Source organism: Gekko japonicus, unplaced genomic scaffold (assembly GCF_001447785.1).
Source record: "Gekko japonicus isolate JY-2015 unplaced genomic scaffold, Gekko_japonicus_V1.1 scaffold1550, whole genome shotgun sequence".
Taxonomy (NCBI): domain Eukaryota; kingdom Metazoa; phylum Chordata; class Lepidosauria; order Squamata; family Gekkonidae; genus Gekko; species Gekko japonicus.
The window spans coordinates 54,832-78,851 of record NW_015164235.1 but is presented as its reverse complement, the minus strand read 5'-3'; the positions used below and the strand labels follow the sequence as shown (position 1 = coordinate 78,851).

The 24,020-nt window shown below is 42.2% G+C and overlaps 1 protein-coding gene across 1 annotated transcript in view; it reads right to left on the bottom strand.

Annotated features, from left to right (window-relative positions):
- DPP4 (dipeptidyl-peptidase 4) overlaps positions 1-24,020 on the bottom strand; it is a 79,971-nt gene that overhangs the window by 30,624 nt on the left and 25,327 nt on the right. The window contains exons 6-17 of the mRNA XM_015408604.1: positions 21,160-21,212; positions 20,996-21,065; positions 18,342-18,462; positions 15,110-15,270; positions 11,253-11,356; positions 9,075-9,210; positions 8,945-8,989; positions 5,961-6,065; positions 5,663-5,730; positions 3,572-3,625; positions 1,159-1,277; positions 291-338 (exon numbers count right to left, since the gene is read on the bottom strand). Coding sequence (XP_015264090.1) covers positions 291-338; positions 1,159-1,277; positions 3,572-3,625; positions 5,663-5,730; positions 5,961-6,065; positions 8,945-8,989; positions 9,075-9,210; positions 11,253-11,356; positions 15,110-15,270; positions 18,342-18,462; positions 20,996-21,065; positions 21,160-21,212 — 1,084 coding nt within the window. The remainder of the gene's footprint in view (positions 1-290; positions 339-1,158; positions 1,278-3,571; positions 3,626-5,662; positions 5,731-5,960; positions 6,066-8,944; positions 8,990-9,074; positions 9,211-11,252; positions 11,357-15,109; positions 15,271-18,341; positions 18,463-20,995; positions 21,066-21,159; positions 21,213-24,020) is intronic.

Genomic DNA, 24,020 nt, shown 5'->3' with positions numbered 1-24,020 from the left:
TAACCAGGGGTGGGGAAAACTATGTTCCTGCAAGAACGGCAGGATAAAAATGTGATAAAGGCAGCCACTGCTTACTTTCCACTGAGCTATACTGATAAATCAGGTTTACAGATCAGATTCACATCTCTAACCATGCAATCCTATGCAGAGTTGCTCTAGTCTAACAGAAATCAGCAGACTTAGCCTGGAGTACATCTGCAAAGGATAGTGCTCTGAATTGTTCTACTAAGATAGCACATACAGACACATGGTGCACTTCTGAAAACAGGTTATTAATAAACCAAACCTACCCTTATCTGTACTGCTGTTCTGCAAGATGAAATAGGGCAGGCCGGGACCTGTTGTGTACAGAGTGTAACAAATACAGATGCTTTTAAAAACTAATTTTTAATAAAACAACTTGCATGATTTGAACATCACCATAAAATATAAGACATAGCAAACCTCAAGCATGCACAGACCTTTGAGATACAGGCCACAATTCAATGCAGTGTTTAAAGTGTATTTAAGGCAATTGGTTTTGCCTTAACTGTATTCAAATCAGTGCATTATAACCCTATTATTTAAAATAGCATTACTGTTACTTTCATAATTTTAATAATATTTGACATAATCTTCAAAATATCAAATACCCCGTGAGAAATATAAAGCACATTCTTCATGAGGGGATCTTGACGTGAACAAAAACTTACAACCTGGCAATACAGTCCAAATGAGAGTGTAACTCTGCTGACTTCAGTGGTATAATTTGGCTTGGTGGTGGAAAGTGCCTTCAAGTAGCAGTTGACTTATGACAAATCTGTAGGGTTTTCGAGGCAGGGGACATTCAAGGTTGGTTTGCCACTGCCTGCCTCTGTGTAACAACCCTGGACTTCCTTGGTGGTCTCCTACCCAAGTACTAACCAGGGCCAACCCTGCTTGGCTTTTGACATCAGGTTAGTTTGGGAAATCCAGGTCAGGGCAAATTTGGCTTAGAATTGCATTATAAGCCTGGGACCATTCAGGAGACCAAGAGGATGCATGCCCAAACCACAGAGCTCTCTTCAGGCTCATAAGGGAATCCAAGTGGGATCTCTGGTAGGTAACCAGTAGGAGATGTCTGGATTAGTCAGGCATGAAATACTGAATCATATTTCTATTAGCTTTGTTTGTACTCACCATGGCAATTCAGTTTATAATATCTTGCGTCTGTGCTGAAGGAGGCAGAATAATACTGACATCTTTCTTCGTATAGATTACAAGTGATGCATTTTGTCGAGCCAGTTCCAAAGTCCACTCTAGATTAAAAGAGAATAATTTGAAAGATGAAAGAAAAGTTTCAGAAAATTCAATCATATTTTTGTCAAGAGTCCAAACACAATTTAATGGAATTAATGTTCCTTCCTGTCAGAAAGGTTCCACTTCCTGAAATCATAATCACATTGGGGGTTTTGCTCTGCTGGACACGGCATTCCACACGGATTAACTGGGGCAGCATTCTATTACTCATTTAAGTTATAAATTCAGTTATAATCCCCAAACCCTTCTCAGCATGCTTAAGTGAAGTCATCTTCCATTTCCATTTTGCATACTGTTCTTTCACGTTTAGCTATGTGGTTTTCGGCTTAACATAGATGATTTACGAGGAACAGTTTGAATGTTAAAACTATCCTCCACTTCATTTGTAATTCCTTTTTGTGTTGCCATATGTACATCGGAAAAGTTATCCACATCACTCCTTCAACATGATAACTCATTACAGAACTCTAGTTCAACCTCCCTTTTATTTCGGATTTCACACACATCTTTGCATATATGGCTTTTTAAAGTCATATACCCATAGGGGCTCATTCTTGGACACAGCTGTCTAGTTTACCTATTGCACCCTCACAGATATATCTGTCCGGGATTACTCACTTCTCTCACATATAGAAAAACATGCAGCAACCATAGTAACAACAGTAACAATAAAACAACAATAATAACCATAAAGTGCCATCAAGTTGCAACCCGCATGGCAACAAGTCATGGGGTTCTCAAGGCAACAGATGAGCAGAGGTGGTTTTCCACTGCCTTTCTCTGCATAGCAACCCTGGTCTCCCATCCAACTACTAACCAAGGCCGACCCTGTTTAGCTATGACAACCATAAACATGTAATTTCCCAGTAAAAAAACACTATTAAGCATCTGCACATTTCCTGCCATGCAACACACATTGCCATCCATCCATCCAGGGGTCATTTGGGGGGGGACGCGGGGGGACGCCATCCCCCCGGGTGAGGTGTGGGAGGGCGGGGCCTGGAGCTCCCTGCTGGTGCCCGCTGGAGGTCGCCGCCGGCTGTGGGGAGGACACACTTCCAGTGATGTCAGGGGGTGTGGCATATGCTAATGAGTTATGCTAATGAGTCCCCCTAGCTCTTTTTCTACGAAATGACCCCTGCATCCATCTATCAGCAACCGGCCATATCCATCTGTACTAATGGGTCAGAACTTTCACCAGTGGCTATAACTACTGATTTTAAATGTTTATATTGTGCTTTTAAACTTATTGTATTGTTGAAAGATGATGTGACCCGCCCTGAGCCCTTTTTCAGGATGGGCGGGATACAATATCAATGCTCCATCTAAGCTGTGGAGTCTTGTGAGCAAAAATTCTGCTTTGTGAGCTACTGGCATTAAAGCTGTGAGCAAGCAGTTTGGCTACTGCATAAATAAGTTTGCTTTGGAGCCATCCTTCCTGAGCTAAGACAAAAATGTGTGGGCCAGAGGCTAAAAAAACTGTGAGCTAGCTCAAACTAACTCAGCTTAGAGGGAACACTGGATACAAATACGAAAAATAAATACGAAAATAAATAAATAAGAGGAATCCTGGGGAAAGAATGGAGCATGGAATAGCCTGATCTAATCAGAACTTGGAAGCTAAACAGGGTCAGTACTTGGAAGGGAGACCACCAAGAAAGACTCTGCAGAGGAAGGCTGTGGCAAACCATTTCTGCTTCTCATTTGGCTTGAAAGCCCCTTGTTGGGATCGCTATAAGTCATCTGTGACTTGATGGCACTTTACACATACACACAAGAGGAATCTTATTCAACTACCACAAAGGTAAACTGTATGGTCATGCCAAACCCAGTTCTCAGAGGCAGTCTGGTACCCGTCACATGTTTGCTGTGAAGGGCCATGGCTCAGTGGTAGAGAATCTGCTGTGTATGCAGTAAGTTCCATGTTCAATCCCCAGCCTCTCCAGTTAAAAGGACAGATGGCAGGTGAATTGAAAGATCTCAACTGGAGACCCAAGAGATATGTTGGCAGTGAGAACAGACAAGACTGACATTGACAGACCAATGGTCTGGCTCAGATAAGGCAGCTTCGTGCAGCTCCTAGGACTGCGCTTTGTTTTTCTCTGTAAAGCACATGGAGTAATAATTCAAAACATTACTGTGTACTTCAGAAGGCTTTTGTAAAAATCTTAAGGGAAAAGAATCATTTTGGTTTAGGGCTAAAACCCACTATTTTTAACTGGCCATATTTTCTCTCTTTTTATTATCATGAGGATACTGGGCAAAGCCCAAGCATGAATAAAAAGCATCTTACTTATAAAGATTTCTTCCACCTGGCTTGCCTTCAAACTGATTACTGATGAAATATCTGCAAAGTAAGCAAATAAATTATTCATACAACTTCATAGTTACCTTTCCAACACAGATCGTCCAAGGTGATCTACAAAATATATAGGATTGGATCCTACTGATTTTTGCTGATTTCCCCCCCTCCTGTGACTTCTAATTCTTCCTTCACTTTGTACCTGGGGGTCCCTGTCCCCTGTCTCCCAGAAGCAGTATTTTGGGGCACATCTGTGGTTGCAGCAAAAAGAGGGAGGCAGACAAGTCATGTCCCACCCATCAGTGGAGATGTTCAGATCGAGCCAAGCCAGAATGTCCAAATACACAATTTAAAAAATAAGAAAAAGGCTACAAAACAAGCTGGCACTAATATTATACCATTAACAATAACATAGCGACAGAAGCAAATGTAAATTTAAAAAGGCTTACAGTGCAAGCCTAAGGATATTTTCCTGGGAGTAAGTAGTAGGATTCTGAGTAGACCTCTTTAGGATTGCTTTCTTAGTATACCAGAAGATTATTATTCACCATGGTTAGGATAGTCCTACCATGGTTAGCGCTTAAAAGCAGAGGGAGGTGAAATCTGCATGGGAGAGGAGAGAGCCTGCTAGCCCGTGGGTCACCTGCAATCTCATAACTATGGTGAAGAGACGAAGTCATCACTGAGCTGACTTAAATCATTCAGTGATCCATGTTCTGAGTGCAATACTTATTGAGCATAGTTTAGGTTCAGTCTCTGGTCAGCTCAAAATCTGCAATCCTCTGTTTATAAACCACTTTTCAAAGATCTCAGCTCAAATCAAAGAACTCAAGTTAAGTAGCAATTAATTTTGTCAAACGGATATCAATCAGACTTAAATGTCATTAGTTTTAGTTGTACAGAGGCCAGAGGGGTTTTCTTTTGGGAAATGCACTGATTTGTCCTATCAAAGACACGGCAGCTGTCAGTTTCAATACCGGTCCCTGCTAGGCCAGATGGAAGAGACAGGATTAACAGGACTGGCGAAAGAATGGGGATTGCACAAAAGTCCCATACTCACTGGCAGCTGTCTCGTGCGTTACCTTTTCATCCATTCACAGTTTATCACTGTAGCATAAACCACTCATTTGGTCTTCTACAGTCACACAAATCATATGAGCAAATCCTTTTTCCTAGAGGGCTGCAGAAGATAAGGCAATCTTCTACAGTCACACAAATCATATGAGCATTTAGCAATTTTAAACCTAGAGGGCTGCAGAAGATAAGGCAGTTTCTGCTTCTCAGTGGCTGTGTTTCTACTCCTTCTCCCCTAAGCCGACTCCAGCTGGGAAATTCCTGAAGATTTGTGGGTGATGCCTGGGAAGGCAGATGAGCTCAGTAGGGATGTGATGCCATAGAGAGAAGAGGAAAAGGAAGTGGAAGATCTATACCCTACCCTTCACTCTGAGGCTGTGGTCACGCACACTAAATGATCCACTTTCAATGCACTTTCCAACTGGATTTTGCCAATTCATACACTAAAGTCCAGTTGGAAAGTGCACTGAAAGTGAATTGAAAGTGGATTATTTCGTGTGTGTGACCACAGCCTGAGTCTCGGAGCGGCTTTCAATCTCCTTCTCTTCCTCCTCCCACAACAGACACCCTTACAGTTGCCAGGTCTCCCCTGGCCACTGGCAGGGGACAGGGGGTAGGGTTGCCAGATCCAGGTTGGGAAACTCCTGGAGATTTGGGAGTGGTGCCTGTGGAGGGCAGGGACCTCAGTTGGGGTACAACACCATAGAGTCCACACTCCAAAACATCCATTTTCTCTGGGGGAACTGATGTCTGTAGTATGGAGATGATCTGTAATTCCAGGATATCCCCAGGTCCCACCTGGAGGCTGGCATCCCTAGACACCCTGTGAGGTAGGTGGGGTTGTCACTTCCTCTAGGGGAATCGATAGTGTCGCCTCCTCTAGGGAAACTGATCTCTGTAGCCTAGATATCAATTGTAATTCTGAGCGGTCCAGGCGCCATCTTGAGTTCAGCAACCCTAAGCCCAATGAACTGTGATCTAAAATTTAATTATTTAAGAAATACTCACAGAAAATCATTAGTTACAGCAGCTATGCTGATTACCTCCCATTTTCCGCTTGTAATACTTTTCTTTGTCTATAAAAACAAATAAGGGTAGATAGGTGACTATATAAATTCCATGACAGAAGAACAATCCTCCACCATGTTGTTAGATTACTGTGTGTTAGTCTGCCTGTAGCAACAGAAAAGAGCAAGAGTCCAGCAGCACCTTAAAGACTAACAAAATTTGTGGCAGAGTAGGAGGTTTTGTGAGTCGCTGCTCACATCTTTGGATACCATGTTGTATTCACATACTCGTTACTTACTCCTGTGCTGTTGATATAATGGATGTGCTTATAACCTTCTTCATCACTTAAAATTTTGTAAAAGCTGGTGTTGTCAAATGCAAAGTAAGGTTCAGAAGGCTGAAACTGTAAAAAAAAATCAAATATTTAGTTACATAGGTATGATGCCGACTGTAAACTTTAGCAACATCCTGAGTATTTAACTTATAGTTTTATAACCTTGTATCAAGGAAACGGGGATGTGGAATGGTATAGTATAGCCTGATCTCATCAGATCTCAGAAGCAATGCAAAGTCGGTACTTGGATGGGAGACCACCAAGGAAGACTCTGCAGAGGAAGGGAAGGGCAAACCACTTCTGCTTCTCATTTGCCTTGAAAGCCCTACAGGGTTACCATAAATCAGCTGCAACTTGACAGCACTTAACTCATACACGGCAAGAAAATGCTGCACCACTAGACTTCTGTGGAAAAATCTGGTATGATTCCTCATGAGGCATCACATACTTTTTAAAAGAATGAACAGAACACAAAACAGTGTTCATATATTCCACGTGGGGAAAGGCTCTTTATGTATGCAGGACTAAGTATTAAGCCAATTAGCAACCTTACCTGACATCCGCCATCTGACTTTTTGCTCTCAAATGCCTAGTGGCAGACTTTCAGTCACTTTGTAATGAGGCTAAACACAGTACATCTATCTGCTTATGAAAAGCTAGAGTGAATAGGCTGAACTGGAAAAGGGCTGAGCTTGTGACTGGATAGTCTTGCCTTGGCAAGTCATCGTTGAACTATATGGTCATTTGTTATCAACTGCTCAATTGTATGGCCTCTAGAATTACATATTTAAAGGTCCTGCTAGTTAATGCATTCTGCAACACATAAAATAAAATCTTTTTCTGCTGTGAAGATTCCTTAGCAATAATTCTGCTATATTGGATAGTTTCAACAGAAAAATCCCACTCATTTCTAATGCAAGGGCAAAAAAGACCACTACTCGTAAATCAAAGAAATATCTTCCTTCGTTACGAGTCCACAATACACCACTCTTATTATTTCCCCCTGTTTTCCTTTTTTACATAATTGTTCACAGCCTGCTCAGCACATTGCTTACTGTGACTTTCATGCTGTAGAAGCAAAATGTGTTAGCAGTAAAGGTCTTCCATTTCTCATCAAGTTTGACAGCAGGTGGGATTGTCTGCCATCTTTGTAAGAGAGATCTGTAGTCCCTGCTGTTTCACTCTTCACTTTGTTCCTTGAAAGTACTTTTAATTTTTTTTTTTTTAGGACACTGAAGGTGTGAAGAAGGTAGCACATTCAGCAGCTTCACTGTCTCACCCTCCCGTAGAGATTAACTGGGCACTTGGGACCACATCTTTGGCAGTTGCTTTCTCTCTTATTTGAACAACAGGATTGTCACAATGTTGTCACAAGTTTGTCTTCACTTGACTCTTATGAACAGGCTTGTCACTACAGCTTTGCCTACCATCACACCTGACAAAGTGACCAGGGACCTTCAGGAAAAGGGTTTAATGGCTCTAAGTGGGATGAGATAAGCCCCCATTTATGTAGCAGCAGGGTATGAAAACATGTTATTTTGCTTTGGATGGAGATACACACACACACATATATTTTAAACTGCAAAACTAAAAAACCAAAAGTTATATCAGCATATCTGTGGGATAGATATCAAGGTGTCAAAAATGTCCACACGTTTTTGCTCTTTAGAAGTATGCAAAGAACAGCAGTGCCATGGAAAGCCTACAGTGTCATATGTGAGAAATCCATTCAAATGTCCAGTCAGCCATAAAGCTGCCTGTCTTTCAGCAGGTCCCTCAAACTAACCTACTTTACAGAGTTGCTATGAGGAAAAAACAAGATATTCATATGTACTTTCCTTGGTTCCTTAAAGTAACACTGGAATGTGATAAATAAAATAAAGGCAAGTAGAATATCTACACGCCTGCTTCACAATTAATTATGTTCATAAGATCTGAGCCTTCTTCAAAAACAAAATGGCTGTAGAAAGGGAGAAAACTGGCCCAACAAAGGAACAATATCCAGCTCCCATCCTGGGCAAAGTAAGGGACAGAAAATGGTCATTAAATCTAAGATGTTCAGCATGGTAACAAACATGACGATACAAGAACATGATGGTGGGAGCACGCAATAATCTACCAAAATCTCACTCAAGCTAATTGACACAAAGCCATCTGAAGACTTTTTTCCTAGTTGATAGCCAGCTTTAAGTTCTGCCAAGAGCCAGGTTAGTAAAGAAAGATATTAGCATTCTCCTTCTCAGGAAATGCTTTTTACAAAAAATCATTGATATAAGCAAGTTCAGCTGACCCATACATTGACTCCCAATGAAGTCCATTGAAAGAAACCCATAACATGACCAGAAATATTCAGTTTGGGGGCCAGGCACAAAAGTGAGAGGGCTCTACATTCGTGGAGAAACCTTTTCTCTGTAAATCCCCGTATTGCAGAATCCCCCACCCCAACATAGTGGTCATGACTGTACATGTGGTGGTGGTAGGGATCAGCAGACTTTCACCTCTCACAAGAGTATGGCTCCATTTCAGCTGCTTTAGCAATCTCATTAGATGGCACAGAGTGTGCCCCTTGCCATAGCATAGGGACACTGAACAGTTTGCCACTGCTGCAATCCGAGATGGCCTAGGCCAAGCAATATAACTTGAGGCAGTTGTCTCACTATCGAGCGAGGCTGCTAAGAAAACAGAAATGGCATCCTAACCATCTCAAACTCTCCTGTGTGTGTTCAGGCACCATTGGGGTTGTTTTCACAATTTCACTGAATGGCAAGACCTCATGTTCTACTGTGAATACCCTCTCATAATTCCTGGAGAGTCAAAGGCAAAGGAAGGAACAAGTATCTACTTCTCCTTTCGTCTTTAACTGCTATTTGAGGTGCTTTGCAGTGGAGGAAGAGTCTTTTGGTCAATGTAACACAAGACTACAGAGCAACATGATGTTTAGTACTTACTCTGCCAATCCAACCAGTTGTACTCTCTTCTACATGCTCTTTTTCCTGGAAGAGGAAAACAAAAGATTGTCACTGTTATAACAGGTTTCTACCAATTAATTCCCAAGTTGAGGTCCCCTTTAATACTTACTCGTGGACACTGCCACATTCCATTCTCTCTAGAGTAGTCACAGATAGTAAGAACTGAAAAATTCTGTATCCTTTTTAGCCACTGTAGACAGATTCTCTCATCAGTCACCCAAGTTACAACACTGAGGTAGTGATCCCTAGAAATTAAAAAAAGAGGGTTACAATTTATACTCCACTGAACAGTCAACCTATCATAGCAACTGGAATGCCTGCTATATATTATTTGGTCTTCTGATAATGCTGACACCATATGTGCTTCACAGAGTAACAAGTTACAGATTTTTATTGGAGTCCTAGATGGTCACATATCGGTTGGAGAATTGGAAAATTGGAGAACAAGTTTTGGAGCAAGTAAATTAGTTTTCTTGTTTGGGTGTTTATTTCCAATCAAATCTGTCATGGAAGGTTCATGTTGAAAATGTACCAAAAAAGAGAGGCTTGGATATCCACTAAGGCTGTGGTTTGATTCCTTTTTAGCAAGGGTGGGCAATATTTTCTTGCAGCACCTGTGGTATTCAACTCTAAAGAAGTAATGCAGATCCTATACAGTATGGATACAAGCCTGTCAAGAATCACTAGATTGTATCTTAATAAAATTTCTATTTAAAATTGATGGGATTTCAGGCTGTGTAGCAGGAATTACGCTCTGGTTAGAACTGGGAGTTCACTCTTTGGAAGCGTTAAGACTGGGCTTCTGCATTTCACATGTGGTTGAAGGTGGCCTTTGTCTTTGATAAGACTGGTTATCTTTCCTTGCTGAGGGAGGGTTCTTATGTGAGTCCTTGGATATGATTGAATATAAGCTCCCTTTCTGGGGACTTCAGATTGAGGACCTGAAGTCATCAGGGACAGAAGCTGCTCAAATGTTGATTTTGAGCCACTTGTATGAACTGGATTTTGATAGAGCATGAAGAGTCTATACCCCTCTTTATCTAGGTTTGTCATATCCTTGGGCCTTTCCTGAATGTTTAAAATATTTAAACATCCCATAATACAGAAGAGCATTTATGTCAACTAGATTAATCGTGATACCTTCTCAGGTAATAACTGGTCTCTATAAGAAGTTTCCTTTCTTGAATAGATTACGTTTGTATCAACTGGGGTGAATCAATATATTGGAGCATTGTCTTTTGGAATGTGTGTTTTATTTGGATACAAAAGAATTATTGATCTTGCTGCTTCTTCAGAGGGGTGGTAAATATACCTACTGGGGAGAAGCTGAGAATGCTCCTAGCAAATATTGAACACAAGGCCACTTTGGGTCATTAGAATTGTTTTTAACTTTATTAGTATGATACTGCTCAAGGCCATTTGGTCAAATGAGTAGTTTCATTTAATATAAGGGCTGCTTTGCCTTGCCTCCCAGACTGCAGCATGAGGTGGGGGGGGGTCTTCCTTTTCAGAGCAACCCATCTCCACAGACCTCAATTCTTGACTTGTTATCAGATGTTTACACAGCAGCATGCTCAAAATGCTATGCTTTCCTTCTTCCATGTTTAAATGTAGCGATGTTGTCTGGAATGTATTTAATTTTAAACAAGGATTCCTGCATTCCGCTCCACATGAGAAACAAACAATTAGGAACACGTACAAGCTTGGTGGGGGGAAATCATGCCTATCCAGGCTTATCAGTATCAGCTTGATAATGATACCTGAATGCAGTCACAGAGAATTTTAAATTCAATAGACTGAAATTCAAATTATAGGGAATCGGTACTGGAAATCTTTTGAGACAAAATCATGTCATCATCATAAGAAATATATTGGTTCACAGAGTGCTTGTAACTTTCTGTAATGCAAGTATGGAGTGTAATTCCAGCTTTACACATTTTGAAAGGAGTTTGAGGCACTCATGAAATTGAGTTATACTGAATCAGACAATTGGTCCATCAAGGTAAGTATGGCAAACTCCAACTGCAGTAAGTCTCCAGGGTCTTACACATCACCTGCTACCTGATCCTTAACTGAAGATGCCAGGGATTGAATGTGGAACTTTCTGCATGCAAAGTTAATACCCTGCCACCCTAACATATCAATAAACTAACCTCTATCAGGAAAAAAAGTATTTATTCAGAAAGGCATCCTTTTTTAGAACTAGGTCCTATCTTCCCAAGAAAAGTTACACAATTCTTCAATAAATTACCTGCAGCATTCTCAGAACAAAAATATTTGTACTTACCCTGAAAGTATGTTAGACGGTGCAGAAATTTCAATGGAACTGATGTTGGAAAGAGATTCAGTATTCACTACAAATAGTCTTATAGTTGGATTTATAGCACCTGCCTAGAGAAAAATCAAATGATTTCATAGCATGGTGAAGGCTATGCAGAACTGCGAATCTCATTAAAGCACAACAACTTTCAAAATAAGAGTTGTTCAAAACTGAAAGCAAAACGTAAGACTGAAAAATAATTTTTCATTAATAGAAGACTTAATTGGGGGAAAAGCATGCAGGCCTTGAGGTAACAGTTGTATAAAGAATCAGCACTGCACATTTAGTTTTGTTCATAAACAAATACAGCAATTTCTATGGGAGAAGACAATCCATTCGAGCACTTGTGTCAAGCAATGGAGATCTGCAGAAAAATAATTTCTGGGAATGGCTTCCAAAAGAGGAAAAAACCATTTGAAACTGCAGTACTTCTTTCAACACAGTAATTTGGTCAATGGAAAGAGCCAGTGCAGAAAAGAAATGCCAGGCAGCTGTAACGAGGGGAAAGCCAAGGGACAGCTCTGTTGCATTGCTCTTCTGTCCTTTCTTCCTCCCTTTGGTGGGAGAAGGAGAATATGCCCATGTGAATGAAGAAGTTCTGCTTACCACAAAGCTACATTTTTTTCTGAACATTACTGGTAAAGGGGGGGGCATATGTATGGGCACTTCCTTCACATCTTCACACCACACAGATAACCCAGTGATTATGTGAAGACAGGGGGTAGGGCCAGTCCATTCACTGCCACTCTCCCTCCCTGCGCAATGATTCAATGCATGAATGGGTCACCTGCACAAGGCTCTTGAGTCTTAGGGAGAAAGGTGGACTACCAACAAAGTAAGTAAATAAATACAATTATAGCAAGCAAATCAGGGCTCCTTTGTACATTACATTTTTGTTCATAAAGATAACATGTATATAATAAAATGTTCATGCAGTGTAACACCTGAAAAGCAGTGCTAATACAAGGTAGTAAAACAGTCCTTTTCACTTCATAGTGTTACAGTTCAAAGTGTTACAGCATACTTACATTTTCTAAAAACCTTTCAAGCTTTTAAGATTTAATCTGTACAGATACAGGCACACAAAGCAACAGAAAAGCAGAGAATCCAGGATAAGAGCCTTGTAAGAGTAGGTACATGTTCTAGAACAGATGGTCACTTGTGCTGACATGCTCAAAGAATGCAAACTACAGATCCAAATTAATTAAAATAATATCCTGGGGCGATTACTTCAGTACTATTGCAACTTTGTTCTACGCGGCACATCTCATAAAATACTCCATTGGCTCTTCTTGTTTGCAAGAGCTGAGCCTGGCTCCTCCTCGTCTCGAAAAAGCCCATGTTAAAAAGCTAAACCTACGGTTCACAAATAACTCACAGTGCAGAAACAAACAAAAAGAAAACAATCAAAGTGGGCATATTCAAAACAGCCAATTCTGCTGAATCGTCCAAGGCCAAGGAAGATCTTTCAGTTACATTGAGTATTTTCATCTTTACCATTCTGAATAATTAGCAGGGCAATACGGCATAAATCCAGGTTCACCCACCAGAAAAACCTTACTATGGGTTAGATTCGAGTCCAGTAGCACCTTAGAGATCAACAAGAGTGTCGGGGTATAAAGTCTGGAGAGTCAACGCTCCCAAGGGAGCTTTGACTCTTGAAACCTTATACCTTGATAAGTCTTGTTGGTCTCTAAGGTTCTACAGGACATGAATCTAATTGTTTGGTGTAGTGGTTAGGAGCACGGACTCTAATCTGGGAGAACCGGGTTTGATTCCCCACTTCTCCACATGCAGCTGCTGGTGTGACCTTGGGTCAGCCACAAGTTTTCTCAGAGTCATTCTCTTACAAGCAGTTCTCAAAAGAACTCTCTCAGCCCACCTACCTCACAGGGTGTCTGTTGTGGGGAGGGGAACAGAAAGGAGATTGTAAGCCACTCTGAGAATCCTTCGGGTAGTGAAGGGCAGGGTATAAATCCAATCTCTTCTCTTCTTCTATTGAAAAAGCAACATGGCTATCCTCTGAAACATACTAAGGGCTAAATACAAAATTCCTGCTAATAGAAGGTGTGGGGTAACTTCCTCCAATTTCCCCTTCTTGCGGCAGACCATGGATTTGCCTCTCTTGTTATCCCTGAGTATTTCGTGGAGATCAGTGGACTGTGGGAGAGAAGGGGGCGAGGCAGGAACATTATCTTCCACTGACAGAAGGGCTTTGCAATGAGCAGTAAATTTAGTACGAATCCAACCCTATATCTATGACACTTAACTAAGAGTAAGTTGTACTGAACTCAAAGGGATTTACTTCCAAGCAGACCAGGTTAGGGTTGGTCCCCTAGTCTGTTTAAAATTACAAACTCTTCTGCTTTGAAAACAGGATATTGAAAAGTGGTGTGTGTGGGCGGTGGCTCAAGTGGTTAAGACACTGAACTGCAGACCGGAAGGTCGGTAGTTCAGCAGTTTGAGACCCGAGTGCCGCAAGACAGAGTGAGCCCCTGTCTCTGGTCCCAGCTCCTGCCAACCTAGTAATTCGAAAGCAAGAAATTGCAAGTAGATAAATAGGTACTGCTTCAGTGGGAAGGTAACAGCATTCCATGCACCTTGGCATCTAGTCATGCTGACCACATGACCACGGAAATGTCTCTGGACAGCGCTGGCTCTTCGGCTTGGAAACAGAGATGAGCACCGCATCCCTAGAGTTGGATTCGACTGGCTTTCGAGCAAGGGAAACCTTTACCGTTACCTTTTATAGATATAAAAAAGGTAACGGTAAAGGTTTCCCTTACTCGAAAGCCAGTCGAATCCAACTCTAGGGATATATATATTTCTTCAGTGCATCAATGCATACTGCCTGATATTTCCCAATAAAAGAAGTAACAACTAATCCAGTGCTGGGCAACCTTTTGTTCCCACATGCTGAAAAATAATACAGCATCTACCTTTGAAGACGTGGATGTGCTGGCAAAGTAAATGCCAAGGGGGTGCAAGAGCTGAGCTTAGCCAGAAACACTGGGAGGATGTCCAGATCCAGTGGTGTTGCCAGAGCCTCAGAGGTTCACCTCAGACCCAGCTGGAAGCTGTATGGATTCAGGAGACAAATGCAAGCATAAGCCATGTCTATCGCCTTCTCCACATTGCTGGCCACCAGCTTCTCCGGTGCTGTTCTTGGATGGCTGGGCTGAGAACTGGCTCTGCGTGCTGGGAAAGATTATTTGGCTCACTGCTGTTCAGCAGCCATTTTGGAGACTGCCTACCTATCTCTGACCTCATATCTCTCTCTTTCTCTCTCAACAGTTTTCAAATTCTAGCAATAAAATAAACACAGTTAGACACCTCTTCACTCTTCAATAAGAATGGTGGATATCCTAGAACCTCTATAGGGGAGAAAAACTTTCCTTCTTTCCAATGATCAAACGGATGCATTTCTCTAAATTGACGAACCCCAAGCCAATGAAGAGCTAAGTTTGAGTTCAATAGCACCTTAGACACCAACAAGACTTCCAGGATACAATTTTCCCTTTGCCAATCAAGCTTTGCCTTTGCAAGGTAATCCCCCCCACCCTCCATTTCTTCCCTAGCTGCAAACCATTTCAGACAAAACCTTTGAGGGAAAGATTCCAAAGCCTTAAATGGCACTTATTTTCTGTTTCCCTAGAGATAATAGAATACTTGAATGTTGCCAGATGCTATTGACTTAAGTCACAATAATCACAGCAAGCTGTTGAGGAGAGACAGACAATATTTTCGTTAGCAGCAACTGATTTAAATGTGACTATTCTCTAAACCAAACTGCTCAGCAACTATGTTTAATAAATAACACAGACCTTAGGATATGGTATTCTTATGGTCTTTGGGTACTGCAGCGTGTCTTCTGCATAAAACGAATACTCAATCACAGGGACGTCAGTATCGTTAATCTCTGCATATGCTAAAAAGCTGCCATTTGGAGACCACCACAGAGCAGCATGGGTGCCAAACATTTCCTCTGAAAGAGATGCAAATGTGTTCTTTTGAAGCAATAGTTGCTACGTTGGCGTCTGCATCTGAAACATTGTTCTTAATAATTTATACGAAATTTTAGATGAAAGTTCAGCTACTACCATTTGGATTACTTGTCCTGTTTTAGGGAGTAAATCAGTCAACGTGAAATCTCCCAGGACTGCCTTTCTATGGCAATGCTGTACTTCAAAAAGCTGGCTTTGATTACAACCACAAATTCTAGTTCTCTGATGTGTCAAGCATTCATCTCCAACAATTCAAGCAGTCATATAGGAACTATAACAATTAATTGTTGCTTTGTCCAAATGCATCCCTTCCTAATAAGACAAAGTCTAATGGGAAGAAGAAACCTGTACTTGAGCCAAATATACTGGCTTGGGTCCATATGACGTTGCTCCCCTTGTGCTTCTCTCTGGCCACTGAAGAGGCTTGCCTTCACTGCAGCACTTGCTAACTCTGCAGCTAGCACTTCGGCATGTGTAAAGACTCCTCGAAAACCACGGAAATGCTAGCAGCATAGGAAGTGAGCGCCGCAGTGGGGGAAAAGCTTCCGCAGCAGCCAGAGGTGTCTTCCACACAGGGACAGGATTTTATGGCTTCAGATAAGCACAGCAGCAACAAGGCTCCCACATGGCAGGTTTCCCTCCAGTTTCCCTGCCCCGATCCCCTGGAAATGGCCATTCCCCTTCCCCGGGGTCACTAAAGCTTTTACAATTTTTTAAAATTGTACTGAGCTCAATGCTTTTGGGAAGTGGAGTTGTTTTTCCCCCGTTTCCCCACAGCATCATGTTGCATACACGCACCTCTAGGGGTTTCATCTTGCAAGACCGAAGCCACTCTCTTTCCAAAAGCCCAAAGATTTATATTATATTAGACTTATTCACTGAATCCCAAGATCCACAGCAGCAGCAACCAGAGTCAAGGAGCAAAAGGGTGGCGGATGATGGGTAGTGAACCCTTCTCTCCCAATCCCAGTCCGATGCTTACTTCCCTGCAACTCCTTTTGCCCAAAACTTATCTCTCAGCCACCTTCCAGTATCACAGCCCTGCTGAGAAGATTAATATTAAAGGGCAGGCTGTTGGTAGGTAAGCTGTAGGTAGGAGAGAATTTACCATTTCCTGCCAATTCGCAGCCCCTGCACTGCTTTTTAGATCAGTCTTCCCACCCTTCACTCTATGTGGGATTGAGGAAAACCCAATTTAAACACTTGAGTATGGTGTCATATTTAGTTTTGTTTTGAGATATTTAGATTTGTGCTGAAGAATTATACCCAGCACTGGAGATAAAAATTTGCCAGTAGAGACAAATGGCCCCACTAGATTTCCATGGAACACTTTATGCCCTCCAAATGAACACGCCCAAATAAGAACATTATTTGTACAACCACAGTTTACACAGATGATCACAAAGATGATCATCATCTGAAGTGGTTTCTTCTTTTCTTCTTGTATTTTCACAACCTGAACATTCTGAGTACCTCTCAAAACCTTGTACATGAGAAGTTTCTCAATATCTCAATGTTAAAAGACAAGATCTGTATTTAGCCCACATTTTCAATCATGCATGGATCACTTCCCTTTTTACAGAAGCAAGGAATTCCTATATGCATGGAACCTGGGCCTGGTTCACAACACAGACCTGAAATGCTGTGAAGCACAGACCTCAAATGCTGGGACATGCAGTTCCACTTCAGTCCATAGGTGGAGGCCATGGAAGATCTAGATTTGGGATTCTTGCATATGTTAAAAACTCCTTGCAAACAGAAATCTGGCACAGCAAGCAAAGAGATCCTTCCCTCTTGCACTAGTTTGGAGGGTTTTTATGCAAAGGAACATTCCAAACTGGAATATGCCTCCTTGCGGTCTCAAGCAGTGCATCCATTCTACCCACATTAGCATTCTACCAACATAGTACCACTTCATTTTCCTGTCTGTGCGACCCAGGCCACTGTGAATATGTCAGAGCCACTGGATTTCAGTTATCATGTGGAAGTAAATCATATTGCCCATAAGATTACAGAGAATTTCTAGGTTCTATATTAAGTGGAAATAGGGTTAATTGCTCTGGCCTGGGTGGACCAAGGCTAGCCTGATCTCACCAGATCTTGGAAGTGAAACAGGATCAGTCTTGGTTGGTACCTGCATGAGATACCATAAATGGGCTGTGATTTGACAGCACTTTGAGCACACACAATATGGTTAATTACTGTTTGACCAAGTACCTTCATAAACCCAGTCTGCTAATCCATTAAAAATTGTGTTTTCTTTCCCATTCATGGTTATCCGTACACTGGGTGTAGCTGGTGTTTCTTTGACATAAAGATCGTTGTTCAAAACATAGGCCTGCCATTAAAAAAATCAAATAATAACCATCAGATCATGACACCTGTACAACTCTTTACATTGTATTAACCAAAATTCTGAACACAAACCACAGACTGGGATGGATCTAGAATGAAGTGGCAACTTCCACTGATATCCCCCTTCCAGCTGCAGACCCCCTTCATATCAGTCCCCTATCCCCTGGAAGCAACATTTTGTGGTAAGCTGCAGTGGGAGGGGGAAGCAGTTCTGCCATTGGAAAATTTACAATGCAATCCTAAGCAGATCTACTCGGAATCCTAAGAACATAAGAGAAGCCAATGCTGGATCAGGCCAATGGCCCATTTAGTCCAAACTCTGTCACACAGTGGCCAAAAATACCAGGTGCCATCAGGTGGTCCATCAGTGCGGCCAGGACACTAGAAGCCCTCCCAGTTATCCCCCCCCCAAGCACCAAGAATACAGAGATATGTCAGAGCCACTGGATTTCAGTTATCATGTGGAAGTAAATCATATTGCCCATAAGATTACAGAGAATTTCTAGGTTCTATATTAAGTGGAAATAGGGTTAATTGCTCTGGCCTGGGTGGACCAAGGCTAGCCTGATCTCACCAGATCTTGGAAGTGAAACAGGATCAGTCTTGGTTGGTACCTGCATGAGATACCATAAATGGGCTGTGATTTGACAGCACTTTGAGCACACACAATATGGTTAATTACTGTTTGACCAAGTACCTTCATAAACCCAGTCTGCTAATCCATTAAAAATTGTGTTTTCTTTCCCATTCATGGTTATCCGTACACTGGGTGTAGCTGGTGTTTCTTTGACATAAAGATCGTTGTTCAAAACATAGGCCTGCCATTAAAAAAAATCAAATAATAACCATCAGATCATGACACCTGTACAACTCTTTACATTGTATTAACCAAAATTCTGAACACAAACCACAGACTGGGATGGATCTAGAATGAAGTGGCAACTTCCACTGATATCCCCCTTCCAGCTGCAGACCCCCTTCATATCAGTCCCCTATCCCCTGGAAGCAACATTTTGTGGTGAGCTGCAGTGGGAGGGGGAAGCAGTTCTGCCATTGGAAAATTTACAATGCAATCCTAAGCAGATCTACTCGGAATCCTAAGAACATAAGAGAAGCCAATGCTGGATCAGGCCAATGGCCCATTTAGTCCAAACTCTGTCACACAGTGGCCAAAAATACCAGGTGCCATCAGGTGGTCCATCAGTGCGGCCAGGACACTAGAAGCCCTCCCAGTTATCCCCCCCCCAAGCACCAAGAATACAGAGCATCCCTTGCCCCAGCCTGAGAGTTCCTATCTATACCTTGTGGCTAATAGCCACTGATGGACTTCTGCTCCATATGCTTACCTAATTCCCTCTTGAAGCTTTCCATGCCTGAAGCCGCTGCCACCTCCTGTGGCAGTGAATTCCATGTGTTAATCACTCTTTGGGTGAAGAAGTACTTCCTTTTATCTGTTCTAACCTGACTGCTCAGCAATTTAATTGAGTGCCCACAAGTTCTTGTATTGTGAGAAAGGGAGAAAGTACTTCTTTCTCTACCTGCTCTATCTCATGCATAATCTTGTAGACCTCGATCATGTCACCCCTCACCCACCATTTCTCCAAGTTAAAGAGCCTCAAGCGCTTTAACCTTTCTTCATAGGGAAATTGTTCCAATCCTTTTATCATTCGAGTTGCCCTTTTCTGCACTTTTTCCAATCCTGTAATATCCTTTTTGAGGTGTGGGGACCAGAACTGTACACAGTACTCCAAAAGAGGACGCACCATTGATTTATACAGGGGCATTATGATACTGGCTGATTTGTTTTCAATCCCCTTCCTAATAATCCCCAGCATACCGTTGGCCTTTTTTATTGCAGTTGCACGCTGTTTCGACATTTTCATTGAGTTATCTACTACGACTCCAAGATCTCTCGCTTGGTCAGTCTCTACCAGTTCGGACCCCATCAATATGTATTTATATTTAGGATTTTTGGCTCCAATGTGCATCACTTTGCACTTGGCCACATTGAACCCCATTTGCCACTTTGACGCCCACTCGCCCATCCTTGACAGATCCCTTTGGAGTGCCTCACAATCCTCCCTGGTTCTCACAACCCTGAACAACTTTGTGTCATCTGCACATGTAGCCACCTCACCGCTTACTCCCAATTCCAAATAATCAATAAACTTGTCTTTTAAAACCATAACAGGGCCATGAAACCTGTTGTAACACCCAACCTAACCACAAACTCAGATTGCAAAACAATAGATAGAAATAATACTTAAGACAGCCATCCTAAGCAGGTCTATGCAGAATCTTATTCAGGTCTACTCAATGGGACTTACTCCCAGGGAAGTGCTCTTACAATTACACTGTTAGTCTGGATCCCACATATTTTTTGTGTACTGGCCACTACATACAAGTTTCTCCCCCTGCCCACTGAACGGTATAATTGACACCATCAGCTCTGTTTGGAGACGAAAAAGACAAGGGTGTTTGAATCCAGGACCTCCTTTCCAAACAGATGGGTAATGTTGTTGGAGTTGATGATTGCTTAAGTGGAAGGAGTCCAGCAGGTACTGAGTACAGGACTTTTACTACCCAACAGAATAAGTGGTGTCTGGTGTGTGGTCAGAAACCCTTTTTTCCAGAAACCTTTTTTCCTAAATGGCATTTGAAAGAATAAGGGGGGGATGTGCAAAAGTGCCTCAGCCTGCCACACTGTGGGCCTAATCAGGATCAAACCGTCACAGCACTGTTAAATCCTTTTAAAGGGTAAGTGGCATCCATTGGTCAGATCCATGGATGCTGTCATATCTAGTATGGCCCTCAGTTTCTGGCCTTCAAGAGAGAAGGCCACTGCAAGAGAAGTAAAAATCTAACTCTTTCTCTTTGGGCTCTTTTCCCACCAAAAATGGCCACTCCTGTCTGCTTTTACACATAGCTGAGGAAGACCTATGCAACCAAAGAGAAAAATAGTTGTAGGTAGTGATTTGCAGCAGGAAAACAGCACAAGGTTGATGAAGTGAAAGCTCCTTTCCACATTGATCTTTTCCCATTTAAATCACAGCTGTTGTGGCTGTGGCAAAAGAATCACAGACATACAATGCAATGTGCCACTCCACCTATTCTCAGCCTATAGTACACCTACACTACAAATGGTGAAAATTATCATGGAGGTTCCCTCATAATATTTATCTGTACCTTAAAATTATTTTAACATGTACAGTGACCTCAAACACCTTTAAAAAACATCTTACTACAAACATATACAATCCCCTAAGAGAAATCAAGAGCCATATAAAATCAATGGGCCTTTTGACATTGACCTGAGTAGCATGTGAATTGGGGTCCATATCATTCACTCACCAGTTTGTGACCAACAGGTGACCAGGATATGAACTGGATATCCTTAGGAAGTGAGTCATTTATTGTAGCACTAGGGAGGAAAGAAAACAGGAATTTAAAAAGTCAGTATAATATCATTTATATGGTCATTATACTGTTTTTGATAAGACAGCAATGCTACTAACCTAGTTCCCAAATCATAGACGACATATGATGCATTGTATGAATGACGCCACACCTGCAAGAGAAAAGTTTTTAACAGAAAGAATCCTTTCACCAAGACAAGCCAAAGGCAGTGGCAATTGGTCATAGGCTAGACCAGAAATAGCCATTATCTGTTTTCTTGGATTTCTGCTGTTTTTAAAACAGTGATCCAAGAGGCTGAAAGTATATTTTGTCAATGCAACACAACCTTTTTCATACTGTGGCCACTGCAATTCTCTCCAATGAGACCTTTCTAGTAATGGAGTGTATAAACTTAGATAGGGCCAGAAAATTACATACAAAATTTAGAGATGCTAGGCTTTTATTGTTAGAAGTGATAAATCTGCTATACACCTCCTAAAAACTGCAAAAAAGGGCAAAAAGACCACCAGTATGTGTGTATGGGGGTGGTGGTGGCAGGTGTGATGGGAAAGAATGGAGAATATCCCCATATGAAGGCTTCACTGCTGCTCCAAATGCCTCTGCATTCACAATGGCAATGAAAGTAACCTAGCATCCCGGTCACACGGGGGAAATTGGCACGGCCAAAGTGCAGCTTTTTAGAGCCGCACCAAAAGATACGCACAACGGCAGGATCAGACAGAGCCCCTACTCGGATGCCGGGGGGGGAGGCCATGGAAGGGAGAGCGAGGCAGCCGTCTGTGCATGTGTGCGCATGCGCAGTTCGGCTGGGAGCCTCGAATGCTGCTGAAGACGGGCGCGCCGGCGATCCCACGGCCACATTTGCTGTGGTGTTTCAAGTTGGTAGTACTCTTTCCTAGGTTTTTTTTAATGCGCGTTTTCGGGCTGAAGGGACGGACTGGGGATGGGTGCGCGCCACTTCCCAGATGTTGCGGTGTGATCGCGCCCGTTTGCTACACCCCCGATCCGTCCCTCTTGTGGGGCAAAACCTCCCATGTGACTGGGGCCAAGATATGCGATAGCTTGCTCTCCTTGCATTGAAGCCACAGATTTATTTTCTTAATGAGTAAAACTGTCACCAAAGGGGTTTTTTACTACCTATTGATCAAAATCTGGTAGGGCCACTGGAGGCCAGATAGAAGTCTGCTGTTAGCCTTATTAGCTGCTAGTCTATATGGTTAAATGCCTTCATTTTTATCTTGTGTGTGTGTGTGTGGGGGGGGTTGTCTTATCTTTTGCATGCTACCTTGATGGCTGCATGCTGAAAGGTCAGCAACACTAATTCCCTAAGTGAAATATATGAATCAAATCAACGTTTCCACCTAAACTTTTTGGCTTTCTTAACTAGGATTAAGTCATTCTTACACAAAAGGACAAACAGGCTCCAAGGGGCCAAATGGGTAGGAGATGACTGTCAGAAAGCAAAGAAGGAATATCTTCAAGGAGTGAAACTTGACCCTTGGAATTTGCGTTCTCTCCTCCCTTTACACCCCATGGCCACCCTATTTCTATGTTATAAGTAAGTCCTTTTCCTGCCGCTGGGCTTTGGCAGAAGTCTTCCCTTATTTATTTATTTCATGCTACTCAGCTGTCTGCTTGTCAAGCACTGGCTAAGCATATTCACTGATTATTTTCAGACCTGTTACTTCTGGGCCAAGTTCATTCTTCCCCTATCCCAAATGTCTCTTTCAAGCCAGTATTCTGCATTTCCTGACCACATTCTTCCCCAGAACGAAGCAAGAGCTTCTACTGCTTATACTTGGAAAAGAACATGAAAAGGCAGATGGAAAGTGAAACCTATACCATTTTACCCTTTCCCATGCATTTAATTTAACTAAGCTCTATACAACGCTGCTAGGTTACTGAATATTTAGCCTACATTATATTTTCCCATAAATATTTTATGACAAAATTGCACCACTGCTCTTAAGTCACAAAAACTGTAGCAGCACTAGATTTCCAAACTACACAACAAATTACTTGAAGAATGTACAAGTGGGGAACCCACAAGGGCTTGTGGGGAGGGGAATCTCGTTTTGTTGTTACCTAGCAACTCCCACCATAGACATTCATTTCTTAAAGATACAAGTACAGCTTCTATTAGTTTTAAGGTTAACCCCTTATCATCATCATCTTTAGATTTTTCAAGATGTATCTTGTCTGTTCATGGCTCCAGTCTCTGGACTTGCGTATCCACAGATGGCCCACACTGAGAATTAGATATATTGATATCAGCAAAGCACAATATTCAGCATTTTGTTTTGTCTGCTTGCACATTCTGCTGGAAGGTTAACTTTCCTCCCTCCAAATGCACCTATCTACATGCTCTGCAGCTTTACAACCATGCATACATGACTCAAATGGTTTCTGCTTTGGTTCTTACTATTAGTGATTCATTACTCCTGCAGGTAGTGATTCAATGGGTATTTTCCAGCTCAGATCAATCTTGAGCAGAGTTAGAAGGGTGTAATTGCATTGTTTAGTCACTAAAAGCTACACACATAAAACTTTCCTGCAGGCAGTGATTCAATGGGGAGACTGTGACAGACAGGAGGCTGTCCCGCCCCGGAAGGGTAAAACAGCCACTCACTTGTGCCTACGGGATTGCTGCTCCAGCATCCAATCCCCTTTGAGAAAGGAGGTGGAATGTTGGAGGGAAACACAGAAGAAATTCCATTCAGTTTTGCCTCAGGGAGAGAGCAGTGAGTGCTCAGGTCTGGCCCAGGAAAAGAGCAGACAGACCAAAGGGTAGCTCTGCTTGGTAATGTGGCAAAGTGGTTTGGCTTTACTTCTGGCAGAAAACAGAGTACCCAATTGGCAATGAGCAGACCTCATGCCATTTAGTCTGACTCTTGGGAAAGAAGGGCAGGCTGGTGTGAGTGGAATCCTGAGTGTGTGTTGGGATCCAACCTAGTGGCTA